Here is a 21,790-nt window from a genome sequence, read left to right on the forward strand (position 1 = left end):
CTGAATGACATATTCTAAAACATGGGCTTCCTCAGAAGAAAATCATTGCCTGTTTCATTTTATTCCTCTAAGATTAAATTTCCTAAGACTTTAGGAAATAAACATTTTTCAGCAAAAACTCTTATCTAAATTAAAACCCACTAAAGCTGGATGGAAACCTCTGACACATATATCCCACGAGTCCCTTCTTCCCCATGGCATGCAATAGTCTAAGACAAAAACATGCCTGACCTGCAGACAGGTAACTCCTGTTAGTAGAATGGGACTATTCATACATTCAGAATGGGCACATATCTTGTTTCACTGCTGAACTGGAGCCAAAATCAGAAGGCCGTCTAGAATATCTTCACCATCTACAGTTATGACAGCAAACTGAATAGCTACAGCTGTATTAATGTAGCTTTATTAAGCTTGAATGTCACAGATACTACTGAAAATACAGTCAAGGGCAGATTTTATATTTTAAATTTAAAACTGTGATCTCCATTTAATCTTTGCAAATAATGCAATAATAATTTATGAGAAGGGCTAACTTCTGTTGAAGACAAATGCGGAAAAAATAATTTAAAGAAGGCACCACTTGGAAAAAACCTTTCTGGGATTATTGAAGAATAAATTACATTTTAAGAGGTTTTTTTTTGAAGCTATTATGGTTTATATTAATACCAGCTATAAAATATTTGATACTTCTCTATGAATCTGTTTCAAATTAAGGGCTTACAAAGCCTTCTGGAAATAATTCTTTTTTCTCTCTAATTTTGAAATAATTCCTGGCTTTGTGTGGTATACATGTAAGTAGTGGTGAAAGTGGTGCATCAGCCATACCTAGAGAGAGAGAGAGAGAGAGATAATTGTAGCTTAACTCAACCCATATTTACCTTTCAAAGCTGTTCTAAAACTAAAACCACAGCTGGAGTATCTATTTAAGAGCAAACTGCTATGTATTTAGACATAAGTTTTTGTAGTGGTAATATTTTTATTCTACTAAGTTTCCATGTGTTTCTAAACAAACTGTGAATGTTCTCCCTTATGCAAAATATAAGCAGGATATATAAGATGACAATATTTAACTGTGGATTCTTCCTCCATTTTATAGAGTTGAAACACTTACCTGCTGGTGCTAAGGATTTCAGTGATTCTAAAAGATCTGGACTAGAAAATTTGACCAGACATCGGAATGGTTCTTTTTTATCCAAAACATCCAGTTTAGGATCACTTCTGAACATCGTCTCAAGCTGTTAACACAAGATACAAGCATGGAGTAGAAGCAATTACTCTGTTTTACTTATGTTACTATGTAAACATTACATTAAAAATGTAGCAAGACTGTATCTTGTCTGTTATTTCAGATATTAATATGATTCCACCTGGAGGAATACTTGAATAAAATCAGAGGGTGCCACCATGTGGTAAACATTTTTCTGCTGAAAGAAGCAGCTTGTTCAGTAACAACGTAAAACAAAGTATCTCTCAGAATTTCCAATATATTTGTTCATCAGATAAAAATCTGTGCATCATCCAAGTTATATTATGGTGTTATATGTAGCACAAGCTTTGTATCTACTTCAAATAACTCTTTCTCATGCTTCCCCCCACTGCTGGTCTAAGTCTACCCTTATACCAAGAACAAGTTAAAATGCTTATTAGCTCACCAGGCTGAAAAACCAAAACATGATCTAGTAGTCTGGCCAAATCTCAATGCAAATCTATTTCTCAAAGACAAATTTAACTAATTTATTTTAAAATATGTTCTCCCAAAAGCTTGAAGAAATACTAGCTTTTTCATCATATTTAAATTATTTTAAAAAGGAAATCTGTTGCTTTTACTACCTTATATTGTGCAAATTCCAGTTTTGGTTGGGGACCATCACCAAAAATTTCCCAATTCACTCTCTCTATTCTTTCTTTCTCACTTCTGTCTTCTCGAATTATCCTTGCATCTGCCACAGGGAAAAAGAGTAGGGAAAGGAAGAGAAGGAAAAACAGAACAACAACTTTGTCAGCTGATACAGCAGTTTTTCTGATCAGGTGATGACTGCAGTGAAAATCTGGAAATAATAATTTTAAAGAATTAATAATTATATTTTTTTTTCTAAGGACATTTGTATCCATCGTTTATATAATCCATTCTTACCAAGAGAGAAAAAAAAAAAGCTAATATGAGATACTGGGCACTGGTTTAGTTTCATAACTGTTTCCACTGACAGTCATGGGGAAATATTTCTCTCTTCTAGTGACAGCCAGTATCACAGCACCCCACCAGGGATGGATAATATAGTGTTAATGCAACAATTACATTTCCTATTAAAAATCTCATTTTAGAAGGCAGCTGCAATGACATGCAAACTGCCTTTTTATTTAAAATATACATACCACCTTCTGGTGCTACATTCCTTTCTTGTAGGGGCCTCGGACAATAAGTTTGGAAGTTCTTCAGGAGGAGGGGGAAAAAAAGGAGAAATATTTTAGTCCACTTCCACTTTTAGAGGCTGTAGGTCAAACAAAATTTCCAGATTTCTTTTTACTTCTCATTCTGAAAGTCAGTGTTCTTCCAGTTTTTGACAACTACTAGTAAGTCAGAAAAGCCCAGCTTTATTTTGAGAAAAGAATGTCCATCCTGTGATATTTGTGAACATCCCCCTATTCACAAATTTGACATGGACAAGCAGAGTAAGTTCTAATAGCCTTCAGCTCACTACTCTAGGAAGGCTAGTGAAATGATGCTAAAAAATCCTAGGACTGAATTGTTCATGCAAGTTTTTGACTGAGTTAAACCATCAGGAATAGCAATAATACAGATTAAGTGGGATACAAAGTAATTACATCCCCATTGTAAAGTTACCTTAACAAAAGTCCCTCCACCCCAATAGTACAATGTTACTTTAAACTGATGGTCTCTTGGGAGAGGTGAATTTTCCCCCCTGCTAGGGGGTGAGAACTAGGCCTGAAACAAAGAGCAAGACTTATCTTAGGATGTACTTGTGAAGTGGCTCACCTGGCTATGTCTCTTGAACACAATATCTTTAAGGGATTTTAAAGAATGACCTCGAAGCTCCATTTTACGGATGTCACGGTAACTGGAAGCAACAACCAGGGCCTTCAAATAGAAATGGAAGTTGGTTTAACATCAGTGTAATCATCACTATATCTATAATTTGGAAAAACTATAGTATTTCTAGATGTGTTTTTGTTTCAGGTAAGCAACTGCCCTTTAACTGGCAGGATTCTCACATCTGAAAAAAATGTTGAACAGATTGTTATTAAGCTTAGGTCAATATTTAAAAGCATTCACAGGATTAACTAGAAAAACCCTATAGCCTTATCAGCTGAAGTAATTAAAAAAAAAAACAAACATTAATTAGTTAAAATACTAGGTGTGGAAATCTGCTAAATAGATAAAAAATTAAAGACTACCAACACTAATCACAAGTTGACAGAAAATATATTTTAAAACTAATTAATAGCATTCCCTGATGAGCTCATACATTGAGTTAACTGTGCTGATGTAATATTCTTCAACTTCAGTGAGACAATGTAACTGAACACTGCCTAACCCCTGGTTAAGAAATTAGAACAATTAGAACAATTCAAGGTCAGCAAAAATCCCAATAACTTGAATTTATTCACAATGCACCATTCCAAAGGTCACAAAGATTGTTTTTCTCCCCATTTTATCAGGAGGTAAGTGAAAAAAAAAAGGCTATGTAAATTAGTAGATTACATTAAGTGTCAAATCTTTACCCATCCTCTTAAAAGCTAACAAAATTCTAGGTCTACATGACTGCGGTGAAGTCAGGGTCTACAGAGTTTTAGTCTGTACCTGGCATAGCAGAGGCAAATTACTCTTTAATGTTGAGGTAGAAATGAAGACATAGGGAGTCTGTGAATGGTACACAGCATAGCAGGGTTTGTACTGGTTGGGCTTTGTATATGGTGTTCCCCAGGCAATTCTAATCCAGATTGCATTATCCTCGTATTCCCTAAAGTTGATGGTGACCTAAACAGAAAAAGAAAAGCTTTGATTTGCCAGCATTCATGTGTGCAGAAAGATTTTATCATCTCTTAACCCTGTGTTTGCAAGACCCAAACATAATTTAGTACAGCACTGCTCAAATAAGAAACAAATCCCACTAAGTGTGGTCAGGATTGTATTTAAATCGATTTCCACAGGAAAAAAAAAATCACCTTACAAACAATACCAAGAATCACCTTTTGGAATCTAAATGACTATTTTTTCTTGTGATGTACATTTTCTCCTGAAGAGGGAAAATAAAAAGAGCTTATTACAAAAGCCTTGATTCTCTCTTTTGGGAAAATAACAACACAACAAAAAAGGGTCTATTTAGATCCAGGGCTAGAGACAATATTTCCAATATGTCACATTTTTGAGAGACTAAGCTTGTGATCAGCTTGTGATTTTAGACCTGAATATAAGATTTATCATTGCTCAATGATAAGTCAGATGTGAAGAATATTCCCTTTCCCGTCTTTGTAGATTTGCTCCTCAGTTACTTCTTTTTACCTTGACTCAATCTGGGTGAATTTAGAGTGGGAAAACTTCCTATAAAAAAAGACCACCTCCCTTTGACTGACACAAAGACAGTCAAACTTTTAGTCCACAAACTGTTTAAAATGTTGGACCAACACCACTTCTCAAAGTTTTTGTGGATTCTTTTAAAAATGAAAATATTGCAAAAATTTTGTTATAATAGTTACATGAACTGCAGCTGATTATCCGTTTGTTTGATTTGTATTTATTGCCTCTGCTGTTGTCAGTGTGAATCCTTTGTGCTTCAAGAAGTGCCACAGCTAACTACCCAGAAGCATTTTGTTACCTTGCTAAGATGAAGCTGCTGAGCTAAAGGCATATTGCTTAGGAAAAGTGAGATGATAGTACCTCCTTTCCCTTTTTTCCTTACCAGTATAATTTCTGTAGTTTAGAAACTGCTTCTTGTTGTTGACAGTGATTTCTCAGTTATTATAATACAATAAAACACCAGGGCCAAGTTCTCACAGCCATCACAAAATACCATTTCAAAACCAGAACTAAAGCAAAACTGATACAATTTTGCTACTAATCTAAGTCAAAACAACTGAACTTCCTTGTCTTGCTTACTGGCTGCTTCAGATCTTCTCTATCCCCTTTTTGATCCAATTTTTGTTGTTTGTGTATTGTTATTGGGTAAGAGGACAAACCAATACCAAATTACCTAAGCAACATGTACACTCAAGTAGGGCAAAAGTTTGATAGAAAACAAAGATATTGCCTTTCTTGAAGACTGTCAGATTTCAAGGCAAACTCATTTTATTTCACTCCAGCATAAGTGTCAAGTTGATAGAGCAGATGTGCAATATATCTTCCCTATTTCACATGCAGTTCATACCATTCCCAAATGAACAATTCCATATAATTTTCTTAATGCAGACTGTAAGAAAAAAATTACCACACTAAGGTTATGAAAACAATCTATTGACACCAAACATGGGTAACAAATTGAGAAAAGATTTATTCTTACATTTTTCAAGGCAGACCGAAGGTGTCTTTTAAACTTTTTTTTGAAATCTGTTAAGTCAAAAAATTCCATTTCTTCACCTGTTACACAAAAAAAAACAAAAAAGCAATTCTTATGTTTACAAGAACTAGTTTAGAGATATTTTAGTTTTGCTGAAACAAAATTAAGGCTAAAAGGTGAAGCTGCATAGCCTTATACAAAAAGCTGTATATTAAGTTTGAGCTTAATTATTGTTATATAGACAAAAGGTTAATATTTAATTAGTAGTTATTAATTTCTAATAATTGCTGGAGAAACTGATTGAAAATAATCTAAAAACATTAAGGGAATCTTAATTGAAAAATCCACACTAGACTATTTTTGTGTTTAAAATGTATGCTAGGAGGCAGCACTGCAGTAAGTTGCTGAGGACTAAGAGATGACAGCAAGGAAAAAAGGCATCTTACCTGTTTTGGTCATCTGGTAAACAGTCCACACTTTTTTGTTTTGGTGGATGTGGCTGTCTAAGAAAAATAGGAATTACTCAATAACAGTGTATCATCAGAGAAGAATTAAAGGGACAAATGATTTTTGCAATACTTTTATGACTAGGTTATTTTAAAAAGATGACTGCTGATAATGCAGTATAATTTATTCAACATTCTTAAGCTACCACTCATAGTAAACTTCAAAGAAAAATAGTTTTAAAAAAAGATCTTCCCATCTGTTTTAATAATTCAGTTAAGTGACTGATAAAGGGTATCTCTGAGATTCAGTGTTTAAAGGATTTTACCTAAAGTGACTGAAACTCAGTCCAAAATCAAACTAAGAAGTGCAGACTGTTAAAAGAAACCTTAAGACTTAAACTATTACGTGATCAAGTTATGAATTAATTAACTCCAGTTCTACTTGGAGTATTTGCTGATAGTTTTGCCTGTGTCACTCCCTGTTGGAGCACAATATTACTGATTTTAGGGTTTGGTTCATCATGGAGACAAACATCTCTCTACACTTAAAGCTGTTAGAACTGTGTGCTGGATGTGTCGTACCACAGTCCACATCTATTTAGACCTCAGAAGAAGCAAACTTTCTTTTGTTGACTCTGAGCTATTGATTTTATTTTTTTTTTTCAGGAAGGGTCAGATCCAATAAGATTAATCATCTGAAATGCAACTTGTTTACAACAAATGCACCTGAAACTCACTAGGGCAACTGCTGTGTAGTTAAGGGTGTTAATCAAGTCACTTGGAAAAAATACAAAGATGTTATTTGTATTAATTTCTTACTCACAGATTATGTCTAGGACAGCTGCTTGCTTGATGTCTGCACAATTTTCCTGGAAAGAGGAATAACAGTGTGTGGTGAACTGCTGGCCCAGAATGCTCTACCACACTGTTTAACAAGTGAAAATCCCAGTATTTACAGATTCAATATCATTGTCCTGAGAGCCACAGCACACACATTCTCCTCAAAGACACCACACCTGTTCCCCATGGGCTCACAATACAGTTTTGAGAAGACAATAGTAATAGCTACGTCAGCAAGGTTTAAGTGATTCTGCAGAGGCAGCAAAGTTTCAATATTGCATGATGTACAAGCAATTAGAAAGTAAAATTAATGGGTATTAATGACATTATGCAAAAGTGACTAGTCTTTCACCATCAGGAACCCTAACATGCTTGGTTCCTCATTATTATTATAAAAAAAATTCAAAGAAAATTTTAGAACACTACTGGTTACAGATAAGAATGTTTCAGAAACAAATGCTATTTTAAAACATGACATTTGCTCTCTTACAAGAATAACTGAACAGTTTCTTGCCTGCAGTTTGACCTACACTGCATGTAATTCATCTCTGAGTATGAAATTCAAAGGGAATGATAAAAAAGTTATAGAACTTCAGAGATATCAGTAATAACTGCATCTACCTGGGTTATGGTATATAGATATATAAAGTCTTTATATATAAAGACCAAAATCAGAGTATGTAAGGAGATCAGAAAACTTTTTTTTTGCTTGCAGTGTGCAGAATGGAAGCAGTTCTGCCCAAGGAAAAGTTACCAAAAAATCTGAAAAGTCCAAAAGATATAAACTACTGCTATCATTCCCCAAACTAAATAGTTTTAAACTAGCACTATGTAATGAGTAGACATCTCAAAGTCTTTATTTTGCAATTTAGAAATACACCCATTTCTTAAAGGTTTAACACACTGAAGTTTTTATCCACCCTGTGCAACTTGGAGCTGAAAACATGTACTTTCATACTTAGTAAGGGTGAATCCTACAATCCTATCAGATAAAACCGATGGTATTACCAGCTCAGCTTTTCCAGACTACAAACTGCCATTTGATGCTGGGTTACGGACAAAGAAAATTCATTTCTTCATAAGCTCTTTTTTTAATGGTGCTTCAACGTGCATCCTGTGTGTTACTGCCAGGCAGCTCCCGAAGGAAAGGATTACCTCAGAAAGCCGAACAACTTCTTGAGAAATGCTCTCCTTTATCTGGTGAAAGTTGATGGCTTGCAGCTGCGCCTCAGAGAGAAAGCCCCACTTCTGTAGCATCGTCTTGATTTCATCCCGCGGGATTTTTAGAACAGTTCTTCGGATATACTCAGCAACAGTTTCATCCATGACGAAGACACCTGAAAAGTTGAAATGCTAAAGGAGACGAAGGCACAGGCGGGCTCAGGAGACCGGCTCCCTTTGCCAGGTGCACAAGGCTGCGCCCAGGCACGACCAGCAGAACGCTGGCCTCAGTCCTGAGCACAGCAGTACCGCAGCTTTCCGCGGACAGCAACAACAGCCAGTGAAAACGCTTTCTACAACCATTTCCCCCCAAGCCCTCAGCAGTTTCCCCTCACTGACCGAGGCCTGGCGGGAGCTTCAGAGGAGGGATGGTGCGCTGGCCCTCACCCGGGGCTTGTATTGCCTGCCCGATGGGATGGCGGGGCTCAGACGGCGGGCACGGACGTGAAGAGACCCGCGGGCACGAAGAGACCCGCGGGGCGGGAAGCGGGGCGGGAAGCGGAGCAGCCGCCTCAGGCGCCGCCGCGCGTCGCGCCAACCAGAGCCCGCCTTTCGAAGCGGCCAATCAGCGCCCGCGCCGTTCTGAGCCGCCCAATCACAAGACGCTCCGCCCGAAGACCCGCCCCCCGCCCCGCCGCGAGCTGCCGGTGCCGCTTCCGGCCGGGCCTGCCCGGGTCGCTGGAGCCTCCTCCGGCGGGCGGGGCCGGTTGCGGGGCCGGTTGCGGGGCCGGCCTTGCCTGGCTCGTCCTCTGGGGACTGCAGTAAGTGCGACGATGGCTGAGAAGGGGGGGCCCTGGCCAGACCCCGGCGGGCGGCGTTGTTCCTTTCTAGCCCCAGAGCGGGGCAGGCGGGAGGCCTGCCTCTCCCGGCGGCCTCCCTGGCCTGGGCGCAGCCGCGTCTTGTCCCGCCTGAGCTGGGGCCGGCTTGTGGGACCCTCTGCTCACTTCGTCTCCTCCTGCCGGGCTCGAGGAGGGCTCTCCTAAAGCTGCTCTGAGGGGGACTCTCCCTGGCGGCTGCCGTGGGCTGGCTTTGCCCTGGGGCTGCGTGCTTCCCTTCGCTCTTGTAAGGAGTTCTGGGAGAAACTGAGAAACTACCGACCAAAGCCAGCATGGGTTAGCTCAGAGGGCCTCCTCTCCTGCCCGAGGTGTTGGTAACAGTGGGCAGCCCCTTTTACCCTGTCTCAGGTTAATGGTATTTACTTTCTGCCAAGTGCTCTGTCTTCCTCCAGATCTTGCTGCTCAAGGGATGGGGGTCCTGTCTTTTCCATCAGGGGAGTGTGATCCTCTTGATCCCCTTTCCCTCAGAAGGGGAAAACTAATTCTACAGTAAGCAAGGAAGTGCTGCTAGGGTTACTAAATTTTTAGTGTTCTTATTTGCTAGATCAGGAGAAAAATGAAACGGGAACGAAGTGAAGCCTGGTCTGGTTGATGCAGCTGAAGTACAAGAGCAGTTTGCAAAACAGGAATTTGGCCACAGCACCTCATGTTCAGTGTGCTGTCCTTTTGAACTGACCGGGGCTTGTCATTCTTGACTGTGTAGTCCTGTTGTGGCAGGGATAGAAAGAGATTGCTTCAGTAATCCTGTGGTACAGTGCTAGATTGTGGTTTCTTGTTTCCCTCTTCGGAGTATTCCAAACTATTATAAAAAATATTTCTAAATTGTGTAAGAAAGGTAATTCTAGGAATGCAGAAGTTCTGCTGAAGTGAGAGGTAAGACCAGCTAGTTAGGTGTGGATCTGGATCCACTTCTATGCTAAAACTTCATCGAGTCTTACAGAAAAACACCCAATGATTGGAGTAAGCAAAGAACTGGTCGGTTTGTGAGTATTTTTCTCCAAAGCCAAACAGAGCAATACTCTGTAACTGAGAACTTAAAAGCAAAATGCCTGGTCTTACTGAAGTGAGGCAGTGAAAAGGGCTGCACAAGTAAGTGTTGCGCGCGGTGGCTCCACAGGAATTTGCGGATCCTGTGCGGGGACGTGTTCCCTTCTTCGTGGTGGTGCTGCCGCTCCGTGGGTGTGTGAGGGTTTGCAGGGAACGTTCAGCGCTGTGGGAAGCTCCGGGTTTCTGGATGAGGAGCTGAATGATTAGCAGTATAGATGCTCAGATGCAATTTTTCATCTTCAGGGTTGGCACACAAGATTTTGCACGTTGCTTTAAGATGTAATTCATTTTTTCTGATCAATATGTGAATTCCTGTTTTGTGGTTTGTTTGTTGGGGTTTTTTGCTATTAAATTTAGAAACTTGAACAAATCAAATTACTTTTGTGTGCAACTTTTTAAAAGGAAAAATTAGCAGGGGGAGTTGGACTAGATGATCTTTCGAGGTCCCTTCCAACCCTTAAGTTTCTGTGATTCTGTGTGAAATAGTCTTCTAACATGTTTTAATGAAATACGGAGCAAGCATCTTAGGAAAACCCATCATCTCAATTTGAACCTTTCTTTCATTGTTGTTCCCCAAACATGGAAATGTTAAGCACTGAGTTAATCAGCAAGACTCAAACAACCTAATTTAGTTTTCCTTCTGTGTCTGGGAACTGATTAGTTCATATTTACGGGAGATTCTGAGTAAAGAAGAAAGGAACTTCCCTGGATTTCTGACATGCTGATCTTAGGCTTCATTTGGGAAAAACGTGGCTCAGTTGCTTTCCTGCTCTTTCACATGAGGAGGAGAAATGGGCACCCTGGATTTTGGTGTCCAAAAAGTGTGAATGAAATGAGGACAGTGTTCTTGCCTGCTCTTTCAGATCAGCTTTTTGGTTTCTGTGTACTTGCTAGGTATCTGCACTTCTATTGTGTATTCTATAATACATGTTGAATCCTTTTGCTTATTAATATTAAATATTTGATGCATCAAACATCTGTATAGATAGACTTGTAGATTAGGGATGAATCTCACTTCTTGATCACTTACATGTTGGTTCCTGTTATGAAATCCAGCAATTTGAAATGCTTAGTGTCTAGGATTGATTATGTAAGGCATGATCCCATAGGTGTTATTTTTCTGAACAAAAATAGAAGCATTGGAAATTCAGTATCATTGGCAGAAATTTTTTAATTTTAGGCTTTGATTTAAAAAGAAATAAATTTGGTTTATGTTTGAAAGAATAAAGCTAGAACATCACTCAGTTTCCCCGATAAAGATAAACTACACTGAACATGGTACTGGAACCAGACAATTTCTTGTATTATTATTATTTTTTTCCTGAAGGAGAGCATGGATTTAGAAAGTGGTTAAGGAAGCTGAAAGATCCATCAACTCTATCCATGTCCCCTACCTTCAAGGTTAATCATTTATAGAAATTTGCATTTAGTTGTTAGGGTATTTCAGCCCAGCCATTTAGATATGTATGCAGTGTAATTTTTAACAAGGAAGGAAAAACTGTGCAGAATTCAAATCTCTCATAAAACACAAAGGGCAGACCATTTTTGTGCAAGCCAATGAAATATGTCAGTGCCTTGTTACATGTTCACCTAAATACTTCTCTCCAAATAGTCACTTCAGATATTAATGTTTGCTTAGCATTTTGCAGTCCATTTTCCTCCTAAAGCAGTTCCTGTATTTTCTTAAGATTGTTCTTCTACTTTACTTCTACCAAAATTGCTTGTTTACTTTGACATTCTTGATCTAGCATTTCTGTTAGCAGTTTTCTCAGAGCAATTTGTATTGCTTGTTCCTAATCTTTTTATGTGATCCTCCCCCCCTCGTATTTTTTCTTACTTAGATAAAATTCTGTCCATGTGCACTTAAATTCTGGTAAGATGGAAAACAATAGCTCGTTCCTGTCCTTTTTTAATGTTTTTGGTACTCTTGAAACTCTTCTGTCTGTCAGTCATTCCCCTTCAGCAAAAAATACTTTAGCTTTCTCAGATCATTTACAGATCACTGTCTAACCTGACACTCCTAAACATAATATTGAGCTTTGAAAACACTGTTCAGTGATCAAATTCAAAAGTACTGAAAGGCTCCAGGTAAGCCTTCCATGACCACTCTAGGACGTTTTGTTACTTTAATCTGTCATAACTTACATGAACTGAGTACCATGTCTTGTAATTGAACTTGAACAATTTTAATATTAAATGTTACTTGAAAATTAATTTCAGCAGCACCACTCTGTAAACTGGTATGACAGTGACAGCCTCTGATTTGTAGCCTCAATCCTGCAAGAGATGCCATTGGAAAAGTCATTTGAGTTGTTTGAAGGCTATGAATTGATGAAGTACACTGATATCTATCTATTTGTGGCATTGATATCTTTTATCCACTTTATTTGAGAATAATTTTGTAAACAATGGCAATGATTACTAATCTTCGTTTAGGAAGAATGAATCTTTCCCTGAGATGCTCCCCATGCCTTTCTGGCCTGTGCTGATGTGCATCCCTAGAGCATTAGTCTTGCTTTCTCCTCTGAGACAGCCAGCTCAGTTGACAGTTTTAGGAGGAGCAGTAGGGGGCTGAATGATGAAAAGATTTAATACTCAGTTGGGTTCACACATGTTAAAGTAAGGTGCAGTCATTGAGCAGGTCACCCTCTCCAGGGAATGCTAACTCTAGTGCTAGCAACAGAATCTACTGATGAATTTAAAACATATTGACTTTGTGTGGCATGCAATCAAAAGCTGGTGGCAATAACACAGCAGGGTTCTTAATCACTTTGCTGTTACAGTCATGCTCCTGCTGTCATATTTCTAAAGGTTCATTTGTTAATTTGTTGAATAGAATGCTTAAGCAACTTGGATGGTTTCCAAATTCTGTGCTAAGAGCATATGTAGTGTCATACCAGACTTCCAGATAGCATGGAGGAGGTTTTTGAAAGAAATTATTACGTGTGTTTGCAATCCTATGTGGAACATATTCTTATGGGTCTCAAGAGGCTTTAAAATCTGTTTGGATTTTAAAAATTTTGTTTGGTTGTGGGAATGTAAGTCTTGTCAAGCTGAACACATGATGGGAAATACTAAGTTAGTGCACACACCTTTTCAAGCAGGATATATTAGTGGAGTATTCTAGGAATAGCAGTGTAGGTTATAGCTGCCAGAAATGCAACTGAATATTGGGATTTTACACTTGCAGGATTTGGCTGCTGACTTAGCTGATCTGTTTAGCTGGGGTGTTAAAACAGAAATGGCTACTTAATACAAGTTGTGGTGGTATTTGCCTGGTGTATTGCAGCTAGGCAGGTGATCTCTTTGGGAGGAGGGGGAATGACGAAATACTAAGTCAGCAATCAAAAAAAGGCATCTCTTCAATTCCATGGCAGTATGGATCAGACAAGTAGAATTGTGTCAAGGTGAGCCCATTTGGCCTGGTGTGAACTGGGTTTTTTTTCCCTCCCCAGTGATCTTCCACAACAAAGATGTCATCTTACTTCAGCCATTATCAAATGACACTTCTATCCCTTTCAACAAAAGATCTTGGAAATTACTTCTAGGAATATTATTATTTGTTAAATGGGAAAGAATATAACATTTATTTCTAGAATTAAGCTTGCTCTTGCTCCACAGAGCACCCCAGAAAAGGACCTGGAGGTCCTGGTTGACATGCAGTTAAGACATAATTTAGCAGTGCATCCTTGTAGCAACAGGGGTTAAAACAGCACACTGGGCTGCATAGCCAGCAGGTCAAGGAAAGTTGTTATTATTCCATTCTTCTTTGCAGTATTGAGGCCACATCTGAAATATTCTGGGTTTTAAAGCATCATCAATGACTTGGGTCGTGATTTTTTTTAAAAAGCATGTAGATAACTAAAAAAGATGCCAGTTCTCAGAATGCTATAATAAAATACCAATTGTGCTTCCTGTTCCAATCCATCTTTGTGTAAGGTAGAAAGAATATTACATATACATAGCTTTTTTTAAAGCTAGAAAGAAGAAAAGTGAAGTAGGAAAGTGAAAAGATAATCTGCAGTTCAAGATAGATTAATGCTACTTGGGAGTCCCTGAAAATTAAAATCCCAAATGTATGCTTATGTCCTTGATAGCAAAGAATATAAACTTCTAGTTAACTTTTAACATTCAGGCTGCATAGAAGAACAGATGTGCTGGCTTTAATTGTGTAATATAAGCTGTACATGTTAAGCTGCATTTTGATCTAAAATATTTTTGTTAAAATAGTACTGTGTAATACTATATTAAATGGTTAACTCAAGCCTTTTAGTTATACCTTTGTATTTTAATGTTGGCAGGTGGAAGTTTTCTCAGATACATGTGCTGGTGCTACTAAAATTATCCCTAACTGAAGATGCATCCAGACCTGTCTCCTCATCTGCACACTGAAGAATGTAACCTAGTTATCAGTCTGCTCAAGAAGTGTCACAAGGAGGTAAGGAGTTCTGAGCAGAGAAGAGAGTGGGAGGACTGGTGAAATGAGTGTTGGATAAATTAGTGAGAATATTATGTGATCATAGGGAGAAAAAAACCTCCTCTAGGCAGAGCAGCCATGAAATGTAGCGAGTACGTTTTTCACTGAAGAGGTAGCTGACAACTGTGTGTAAAATTTTGCCAGTGATCTCATTGGGAAAGAAAACATGCCTTAAAATTTCCTGTGCTACAGCTTGACAAGTATGGCCCTGTTTTAAGAATGGAAATAATTTCTGCACCTTTTAGTACCATGTGCCCTCAAAAAAACATAATGAAAGCGACTTCACGTGGTCTCTTCTGTGTGCTCACAGCATTTCCATATTCCAGCTGTTCACTGGGTGGAGGCTTCAGGCTGTTCACAAGCAGATGTGCTGATGGAGATCCAGACACACAGCATGCCTTGTACTCAGTGCTTGGAGAGCTAAATGTCAATTACTGTTTGACTCCCATCTTCTTAAAAGGCACCCCCCCCAAGGATATAAAATGTGGGATTGTCTTCAGGCTTCCTGGGCTCTTCACCGCTTAAAGAAGATAGAATCTTCATCTCCCTTGTTTAAAAGCTCTGTAGTAAACTCTAGAGTCAGCCCCGCAGTGAAAGCTAAGATAAAACTACAAAGTTGTATTAGGTATAAGAGTTATGCTTCTGAGTTCTAAAATTTTAATTTGCCTAAAAATGCTCTAGGTAATTTGAGAGATTGTAGAGACTTTCTTTTTTTCTTTTTTTTTTTTTTTTCTAATTGATTTTTGGGTTTTTTTTGAAACAACTTTTATGTTGTAATGTTGCTACAAGTGTTCAGTAGCTAGAATTAAGCAAGCAGACTCTTGTACATTAACTACTATGTTATAAAAAAGATTGCTAAATAAAATTACTGCCAGTTAAGAGGAGAATAAAACTTCTATAGGCAGTATAAAATGTTATTTTTTCATAATTGTGAAAACAAATCCAATCAGGAAAGAAAATACACTCAGATTTGTCCTGGTCTTTGATACATACCTAGGTGGGCTTTCTGTGCTTAGACCAGAGAATCCAGAAAAACTAATTTACTACTTCAAAGTAAAGGTTGACTGGTTTTGTTTGTTTGTTTTAAAAGAAAAAATGTTAATATGCAAGCATCAGAGGCTTTTTGTATAATGCAGCTTATAAGACTGCCTTGAGTTGAAGAGGGAAGTGGAACTTAAAGGTGTACTTGAATTCCTTGGCAGTAAGTGATTCAAAGGAATCTGTTGCCAGTTCAACTCCTGAAGGGACTAGACACAGCAATCATACAGTCATGCACAGGATTATATTCTCCTGGTTTTGTTTGAAGCTGATCTTTACACAAAGAGGAATTACTGCTGTCAGTCTTGTGCTCAGCTATGAGAGGGTATTAGTGCTGGCAGTCTCACAACAGAAAGGGTGAAGATGGCTGCTTTTTCACTCAGTTAAAAGAAAGCAGTACATTTTTGCTTAAAAGGCAAGAGGGCTGTAATGAAATATTCTTTTAAAATTGAAGCCACTGAAATCTGAAAAGTCAATGATCTCAATCAGTTATCAGTGACTACCTGCTGGTTTGTTAAAATGCCAAAATGTCCTACGAACCTTCACCTACAATTTAAATCAATATTCCTCTGAGGTGAAAAGCATTATTTTTGTAATTGTGTGTCCTGTGTGTTCATTGTCACAAAAGTCAGTTTGATTTATTTTATTCCTAATCTAGAACCTGCCCATTTTATCAAGTTTTGCATCTAGTGTGGAGGTTAATGGCATTCCTATTTAATGTCTTTCTTTTTTTTTTAACAACTCCATTCTGTTGCCAAGTGTGTGCATAAGAGACACTTACTTTTATACATGGCAGCTGAAAGAAAATGCATGGTGTCTTGCAAAACAGGCATAATATCTATTTTTGAGAAACTGATTCTTTTTTCCTCATAATCTGAGTCAAAAAGTTGTAATCTTAGGAATCTGGCTAAATAAACATAGATTCAAATCACTGTATGCACTAGTAAGAGTGGACGTAGCTTGAAATGTTAGTGCTCACCTTGAAATTGAACATGAAGGTATGGGAATACTATACAAAATTAAATCTGTATTATCTAAAATTACATGTTATAAAAGAAAGATCAGTTTGCAGTAACGTGCCTGTTTATCCCATACAACTGCTTCAGACTGTCATCTGGTGCGCTTTATAAAGCAGAGAGGTATAAACAAGCTAATTATAGCACTGCTATAGTGAAGAAGTGTTTGGCATAATCTTTATTAACCTACTCCTACTTTCAGTCGTGTTCTATTGGCTGAAATCTTGTCCACTGTTTGAATTCTTAATAGTGTTCCTGTATTGTGTGAATTGATAGCTCATCAGCTATAGAAATGTGCATAGATTTCCCTCTGAAATACATATAAGTGACTTCATTCTCACCTGTTTTGTTCTTCATGGTTTTATTTGTTTTTATTTTAATTCATTAGAGGTTGATAAAAGATTGATCAGTTTGTCTCTATTGATTGTATAGCTGTAAATATCTACTACAACCTCCACTCCTTCAGGTCTTCTGAACTGTGTGGATGCTCTTCTGCCAGGTTCTGCTAGCAGATTCTGTGGCATGCTAGCAAGCATCACTGAAAAAGTAGTCCTTCTAGCAGGATGTGTTCTGAGAGTGATTTGATGGCTGATAATATGAAATTTCTTCAGGAAATTCTGAGTGAGAGGAAAGAGTGTTGTGGTGAATATCATCAGGTTAGCTGGGAAGTGCCTTCCTGAGGACAATGCCTGCAGTTTTTCAACAATTAAGTATCACTTAAGTATGCATAAGTTCCACAGTTGAGCTATGTCATAAAGATGGTAAATCTTATTTATCGACCTTAAGATTTGGAGAAACTTAATCCCTCCATTTTTTTTTATACTGTTTCCAACATTTTAGTCTTTTAGCTCTAGTGCCTCCATCTCCTGGCACACATTTTTCATGTGATTGGGGGCATCAAGTCCTTTGCCTCTCTAGGTCACGAAGAAATAAGGAAAACTAAAGCACAGAGGATGTTGCCTCCAGGTTGCCTGTAGATCTCCCTACATCTTTCTAATCACAAACTGGAGTTCAGAATATTTATCTTTTGTGTGTTATTCAACCTAGTGTGAGTGAAAGTAATAAGACTGATTCCTAGATCAATAAAATGCATGTTCTACATTTAGAATTCATAGCTGCAGCAGCTTAGGAATCCTATTTTAGTTGAGGTGTACAACATGGTGAGGCCCTTCAACCTTCAGCAATGGGGAGGGTGTTCAAATGAGGTTCAGGAAGAGTTCTGACTTTAAGCTACTCAAGAAGAAGTTATAAAGTATCATTTTTCAGAAAAGGAGAAAAGGAAAAGAAGACCAGGCTATGCTGCAAAATGCAAGTGACTTGTAAGAAATTTAGAGCTTCAGAGGAAGAAACCTTTGAATTTTAATTTTATTTTCTCTCCCTAACTGATCAGCACAACATTTTGAAATTTTTTGGCCATTGCAATGATATTGACCGGGAGATGCGGAAATGCCTAAGGAAAGAGGTAAGGAACAAACTTACTACAAGTTAAATTCTAGATTAAAAAAAAAAAAAAAGTCCATGGGATAGAAATAGAGTTGCTTTTACTAAGTAGTACAAATCAATAAATAGGCCTTGAAATGCAGGTACGTTCTGGAGTGGGCAGTTGAGACCAAATGTAAACTTTTTTTTGGTAAGTTTGTCAGGTAAAATCTGGCTTTAACAAATGGCATGCTTTAATGTAAGGCCAAGGTTGTTTTGCTTCTCATTAAATATGTATCAGATCATGCATTCATTCTTAATTTTTCATTTCTTTTACCCATGAAAAGTTTTCCTTTCTGTTTGCAATGAAGGAAGGTCAGGCTTTTCAGCCTTCAGGATTTTGCTAGTGCAGGGGCATGGCTGTCTTATGCATGTATCTAAACTGTGAGGGCTTTCTCAGTTATCAACTGGAGTCCCCTCTCTGTTGTGTTTCTTTTTTAAACCTTAAAAAGCCCCCAAACGCCTTACCCTCATTCAATCCAAATTTGCCTTTGTTCCTTTCATCTTGTATACTACTTTAACTGTGCATATAATTAATTACCATGATCAAAAATAGACCCAGCCTGTGATGACAAATTCATGTCTGCAGAAGGCAGACACACTTAGATTAATCAGTATCATTTAAAAGGAAAAGAACCTGACCTGTGCTCTAGAATAGCACAAGTGCAGCTTTTTTCCTAGTTCATGTATGAAGTATAGCTGTTGTATCTAAGATGGCTGTATAAATTCCTCCATGAGATTAACTGAATCTTCTTTATTAGAATGTTTTAATACTCTTGAGCTTAGTGTCCTCAAACTTAGAAGAGTGTTTTAAACAAATAAATGTTATTTTCCAAGTGAAAATGAACCAATATATGTATTAACAAGAACTGCATTTCTAATGCATCAGTCAAACTTAGTGTTTCTGTTCCTCTATAATGAACACTCTCTACGCTTTTAAATTTGACTGACTTGCTTAATGATAACAGCTGATCTATTAATTTCCTCATCTGTCTTACAGTATGAAGAAAACAGAGCCAGGAACCAGGAGGTGCGACGGAGGGTAATTAATGCTCACAAAAACTCAGAGAAGTGAGCTGAGCTGTGCTTGGACAGCTGCATCTCCGTGGGGACACTCAGTTGAAGGTGGACAGAATACTTATTTCCATCATCAATGCTCAGCCTGTGGTTTGTGAAAGGATAAAAAAATAAGTGAACCTAATACATACTCATTCTGAGCAAGGCAGACAACATGGAAAAAAATAAATATAATAAATGAACACTCACAACTTATTTTTTGACATCTAAGAGAAACAAGTCTCTGTTTTGGCATAGTTTTGTCATGATTGTTAAGTAATGAGGAACTGGTGTGTGCGCAATATTCCGTAGTAGAGGCTGCTGTATTCCCTACCTTCTGTTGAATTGCATTTATTTCTTTGTGTTTACCAGTTCCACTTTCATATCTTGTTTTCTGTTTTGGTTTGTTTTTTTCTTTCCAAAAGACTGCATTACTTTTTCCATCAGTCTTTGTGGTGTTGTGGTAACACTGCTTAAATGAATTAGCAGCAAGAAATTTTAAACAGATGTGGCTTGAAATTGGAAATTGCCAATCAAGTAATAATTGGAGTTCTAGTATTTTTATTGGAGCTGAAATGATGAAACTACCATCTTTCACTGAGAAGACTGAGAATCCTTCTTGCCAAATGTATGTACAGTGTACACTGTTGTAAGACAATTTGTTCATCATACCCAAAGCAAGCTGCTTTAGAAATTCAGAATGGAACATTTCCAGGGATTTACAAAGCTTTGCTTTGATTTTTGTTGAGTACAATCAATGTGTGCTGAGTGATTTTTTGAAGAGGAGTGCTGCCAAAAATAAAAGCTAAATAGTTCTTCCACACACTCTGGTAAAAAGATGAAGTTATGACTATTGCTGCTGAAGGAGAATTCATGTTGCAGTGAAAGTAAGTGTGACTGGCCTTTCAGTTAGGCAAGGCAACTAGTATTGTGTTAACCAGGTTGCCTTGTTGGCGTACAAGAGCAGTTTATTTGCTGTGAAACTGCAGAAGGTTCTCAAGTCTCTGAATTCAGATTTGATACTAAAACATATGTTGGTTTGTGCAGGGATGGAGCTACTTCTCCTGAGTGTATACTGGATTCACCTTATTTTAAAATTACTTTTCTGTTCTACTTAGCAACAAAAGACTATTAAAATATCCTTGAGCCAAATATACTAATTGTCTTTAACATTTTCAAAAAAGGGTGCCTATCTACAGTGACTTCTATAGTTTGTTGCTTGACCCATTGCTGGACACTTGAGTACATGCACCTGTTTTTTCAAAAAAGGCTGCTTTTTGTGATCTGTTTTGAAAGATTAATTAGAATAGTTTTACTTATTTTTTAATACCTGGCTAGACCCAGTTAAACTGGTAAAACGTAACCGCAAATGGTTTTGGTGGAATTCGAAGAAAAACGGAAGCAATTGTTTCTGCATCATTTGACACACTGTCTGCTTTCTTGCAACAAGTAAATGATGTGTCCTTTCAATTAAATACTTGAGTGGTTGCAAGTGGTGCAGTCTTTTTATTGGTACTCTTCAGCAGACTCCTGAAGAGTACTTCATAGAGAAGCTCCCTCAACGTGAACTCTGCATCCCTGATCCTTCTTCTATTTGTGATGACAAAATCTGTGGCAGGCAAGCTCTTAAATACTAGTTGGTGATGCTTAGAATTTTGAATTAAATAAATAGAGAATTGTCCTGGAGATTAGGTTAAGAAGCTGGTGTATACAGGAGCAGAAGCACTGAAGCTGCTTCTTTCTTCAGCCCGCACCCCTGTCCTCTCTCTGTCTCCAAAGCGCTGTTTCCACGCCACTGGAAACCCTTCCTTCACGGCCTGCAAGGAAGAACACGGGGAACGTTTGAGGTGTTTTCCCCGAGCCCCCGCAGAGCTGCTCGCTGTCACCGCAACCCCCGGACGTGTCTCCCAGCGGCGGGATCGCCGGCCGGCCCCGGCCTCCGCCGGGGCTGCTGCAGGGCGGGCCGCCGGTGCTGGGCGCTGCTGGCTCCCCGCGCCGCCCCGACCGGCCCCGGGCCCGCCCCGGGCCCCTCGCCCCGCCGCCCGCCCGGCGCCCCGCGCCCCGCACCCCGCAGCGCCGGCCCGGCCCGCCTGCCCGGCCCGCCTGCCCGGCCCGCCTGCCCCGCGCGCGGGGGCTGCGTCTGCAGGGCCGCCATCTTGGAGGGGCGCTGGGTGGGAAGCGGCCTCTTCCCGCCCGGCCTGGCCTGTGGCCGCCGCGGCTGAGCCCGTCTGGGGGCTGTGCCCGGCTTGGGGGCTGAGCCCGGCTTGGGGGCTGTGCCGAGGAACGGCCTCAGCCCGCAGAAGGGCTGGGTGCTGCCGTGGCTGCTGTCGCCCCTGCAGGCTGGGCGGGCCGGCCGTGGTCTCTGCCTCAGGTAAAGCGGCACCTGGACCCTTCCCTCAGAGGGTCCTTCGGGACAAAAGTTGTCCCAGACCATCCCCGTGCCCTGAAGGGCTCTGTAGGTCCTATCGATCGCTTGTTGATGCCAAATTCTCGTGCACAGGCCGACTTTATTTATCACCCACTCTAGTTATTTATTGAAGTCCATGTTGTGCTCTGAACAGCGCTGTTGAAATAAGCAAACTCGGTTCTCTTTGTTGTGCTCAACTCTCAGCAGGGTCCGAGCACAGGGCCTTGCATGAGATCATGCAAGTTGGTTAGTCAGCTGCTTTGTATATTCTATAATATTGTAATTATTTATCCAGTGGCACCTTAGATTTTGTGTGCGTATCAGGAAAGAATCGAGCTGAGCTGTCTTTGTGAGCTGAAAATTCCAACTTTGAATTCTTACACTTTTTTGTTGCTTTCAGAACTAAACATTTCT

At 39.1% G+C, this 21,790-nt stretch overlaps 2 protein-coding genes across 2 annotated transcripts; one reads left to right on the forward strand and one right to left on the reverse strand.

Moving 5' to 3' along the window:
* Nucleotides 1-278: 278 nt before the first annotated feature.
* On the reverse strand, nt 279-8,434 carry CENPN (centromere protein N). Its single transcript, XM_051629318.1, has 11 exons — nt 8,360-8,434; nt 7,955-8,136; nt 6,783-6,828; nt 5,960-6,016; nt 5,517-5,593; nt 3,821-3,997; nt 2,996-3,097; nt 2,374-2,431; nt 1,831-1,940; nt 1,112-1,235; nt 279-825 (listed from the first exon to the last, which is right to left on the reverse strand). Exons 2-11 carry the CDS (start codon nt 8,123-8,125, stop codon nt 710-712), a joined length of 1,038 nt encoding a protein of 345 aa, XP_051485278.1. The 5' UTR covers nt 8,126-8,136; nt 8,360-8,434; the 3' UTR covers nt 279-709.
* Nucleotides 8,435-8,659: 225 nt separating this feature from the next.
* Nucleotides 8,660-20,461, forward strand: CMC2 (C-X9-C motif containing 2). The gene is made up of 4 exons (XM_051629626.1): nt 8,660-8,781; nt 14,205-14,341; nt 17,825-17,896; nt 18,914-20,461. The coding sequence occupies exons 2-4, from the start codon at nt 14,261-14,263 to the stop codon at nt 18,986-18,988; spliced, it is 228 nt and encodes a 75-aa protein (XP_051485586.1). The 5' UTR covers nt 8,660-8,781; nt 14,205-14,260; the 3' UTR covers nt 18,989-20,461.
* The last annotated feature ends 1,329 nt before the right edge of the window (nt 20,462-21,790 follow it).

The sequence above is a fragment of the Apus apus genome, chromosome 11 (assembly GCF_020740795.1).
Source record: "Apus apus isolate bApuApu2 chromosome 11, bApuApu2.pri.cur, whole genome shotgun sequence".
NCBI lineage: Eukaryota > Metazoa > Chordata > Aves > Apodiformes > Apodidae > Apus > Apus apus.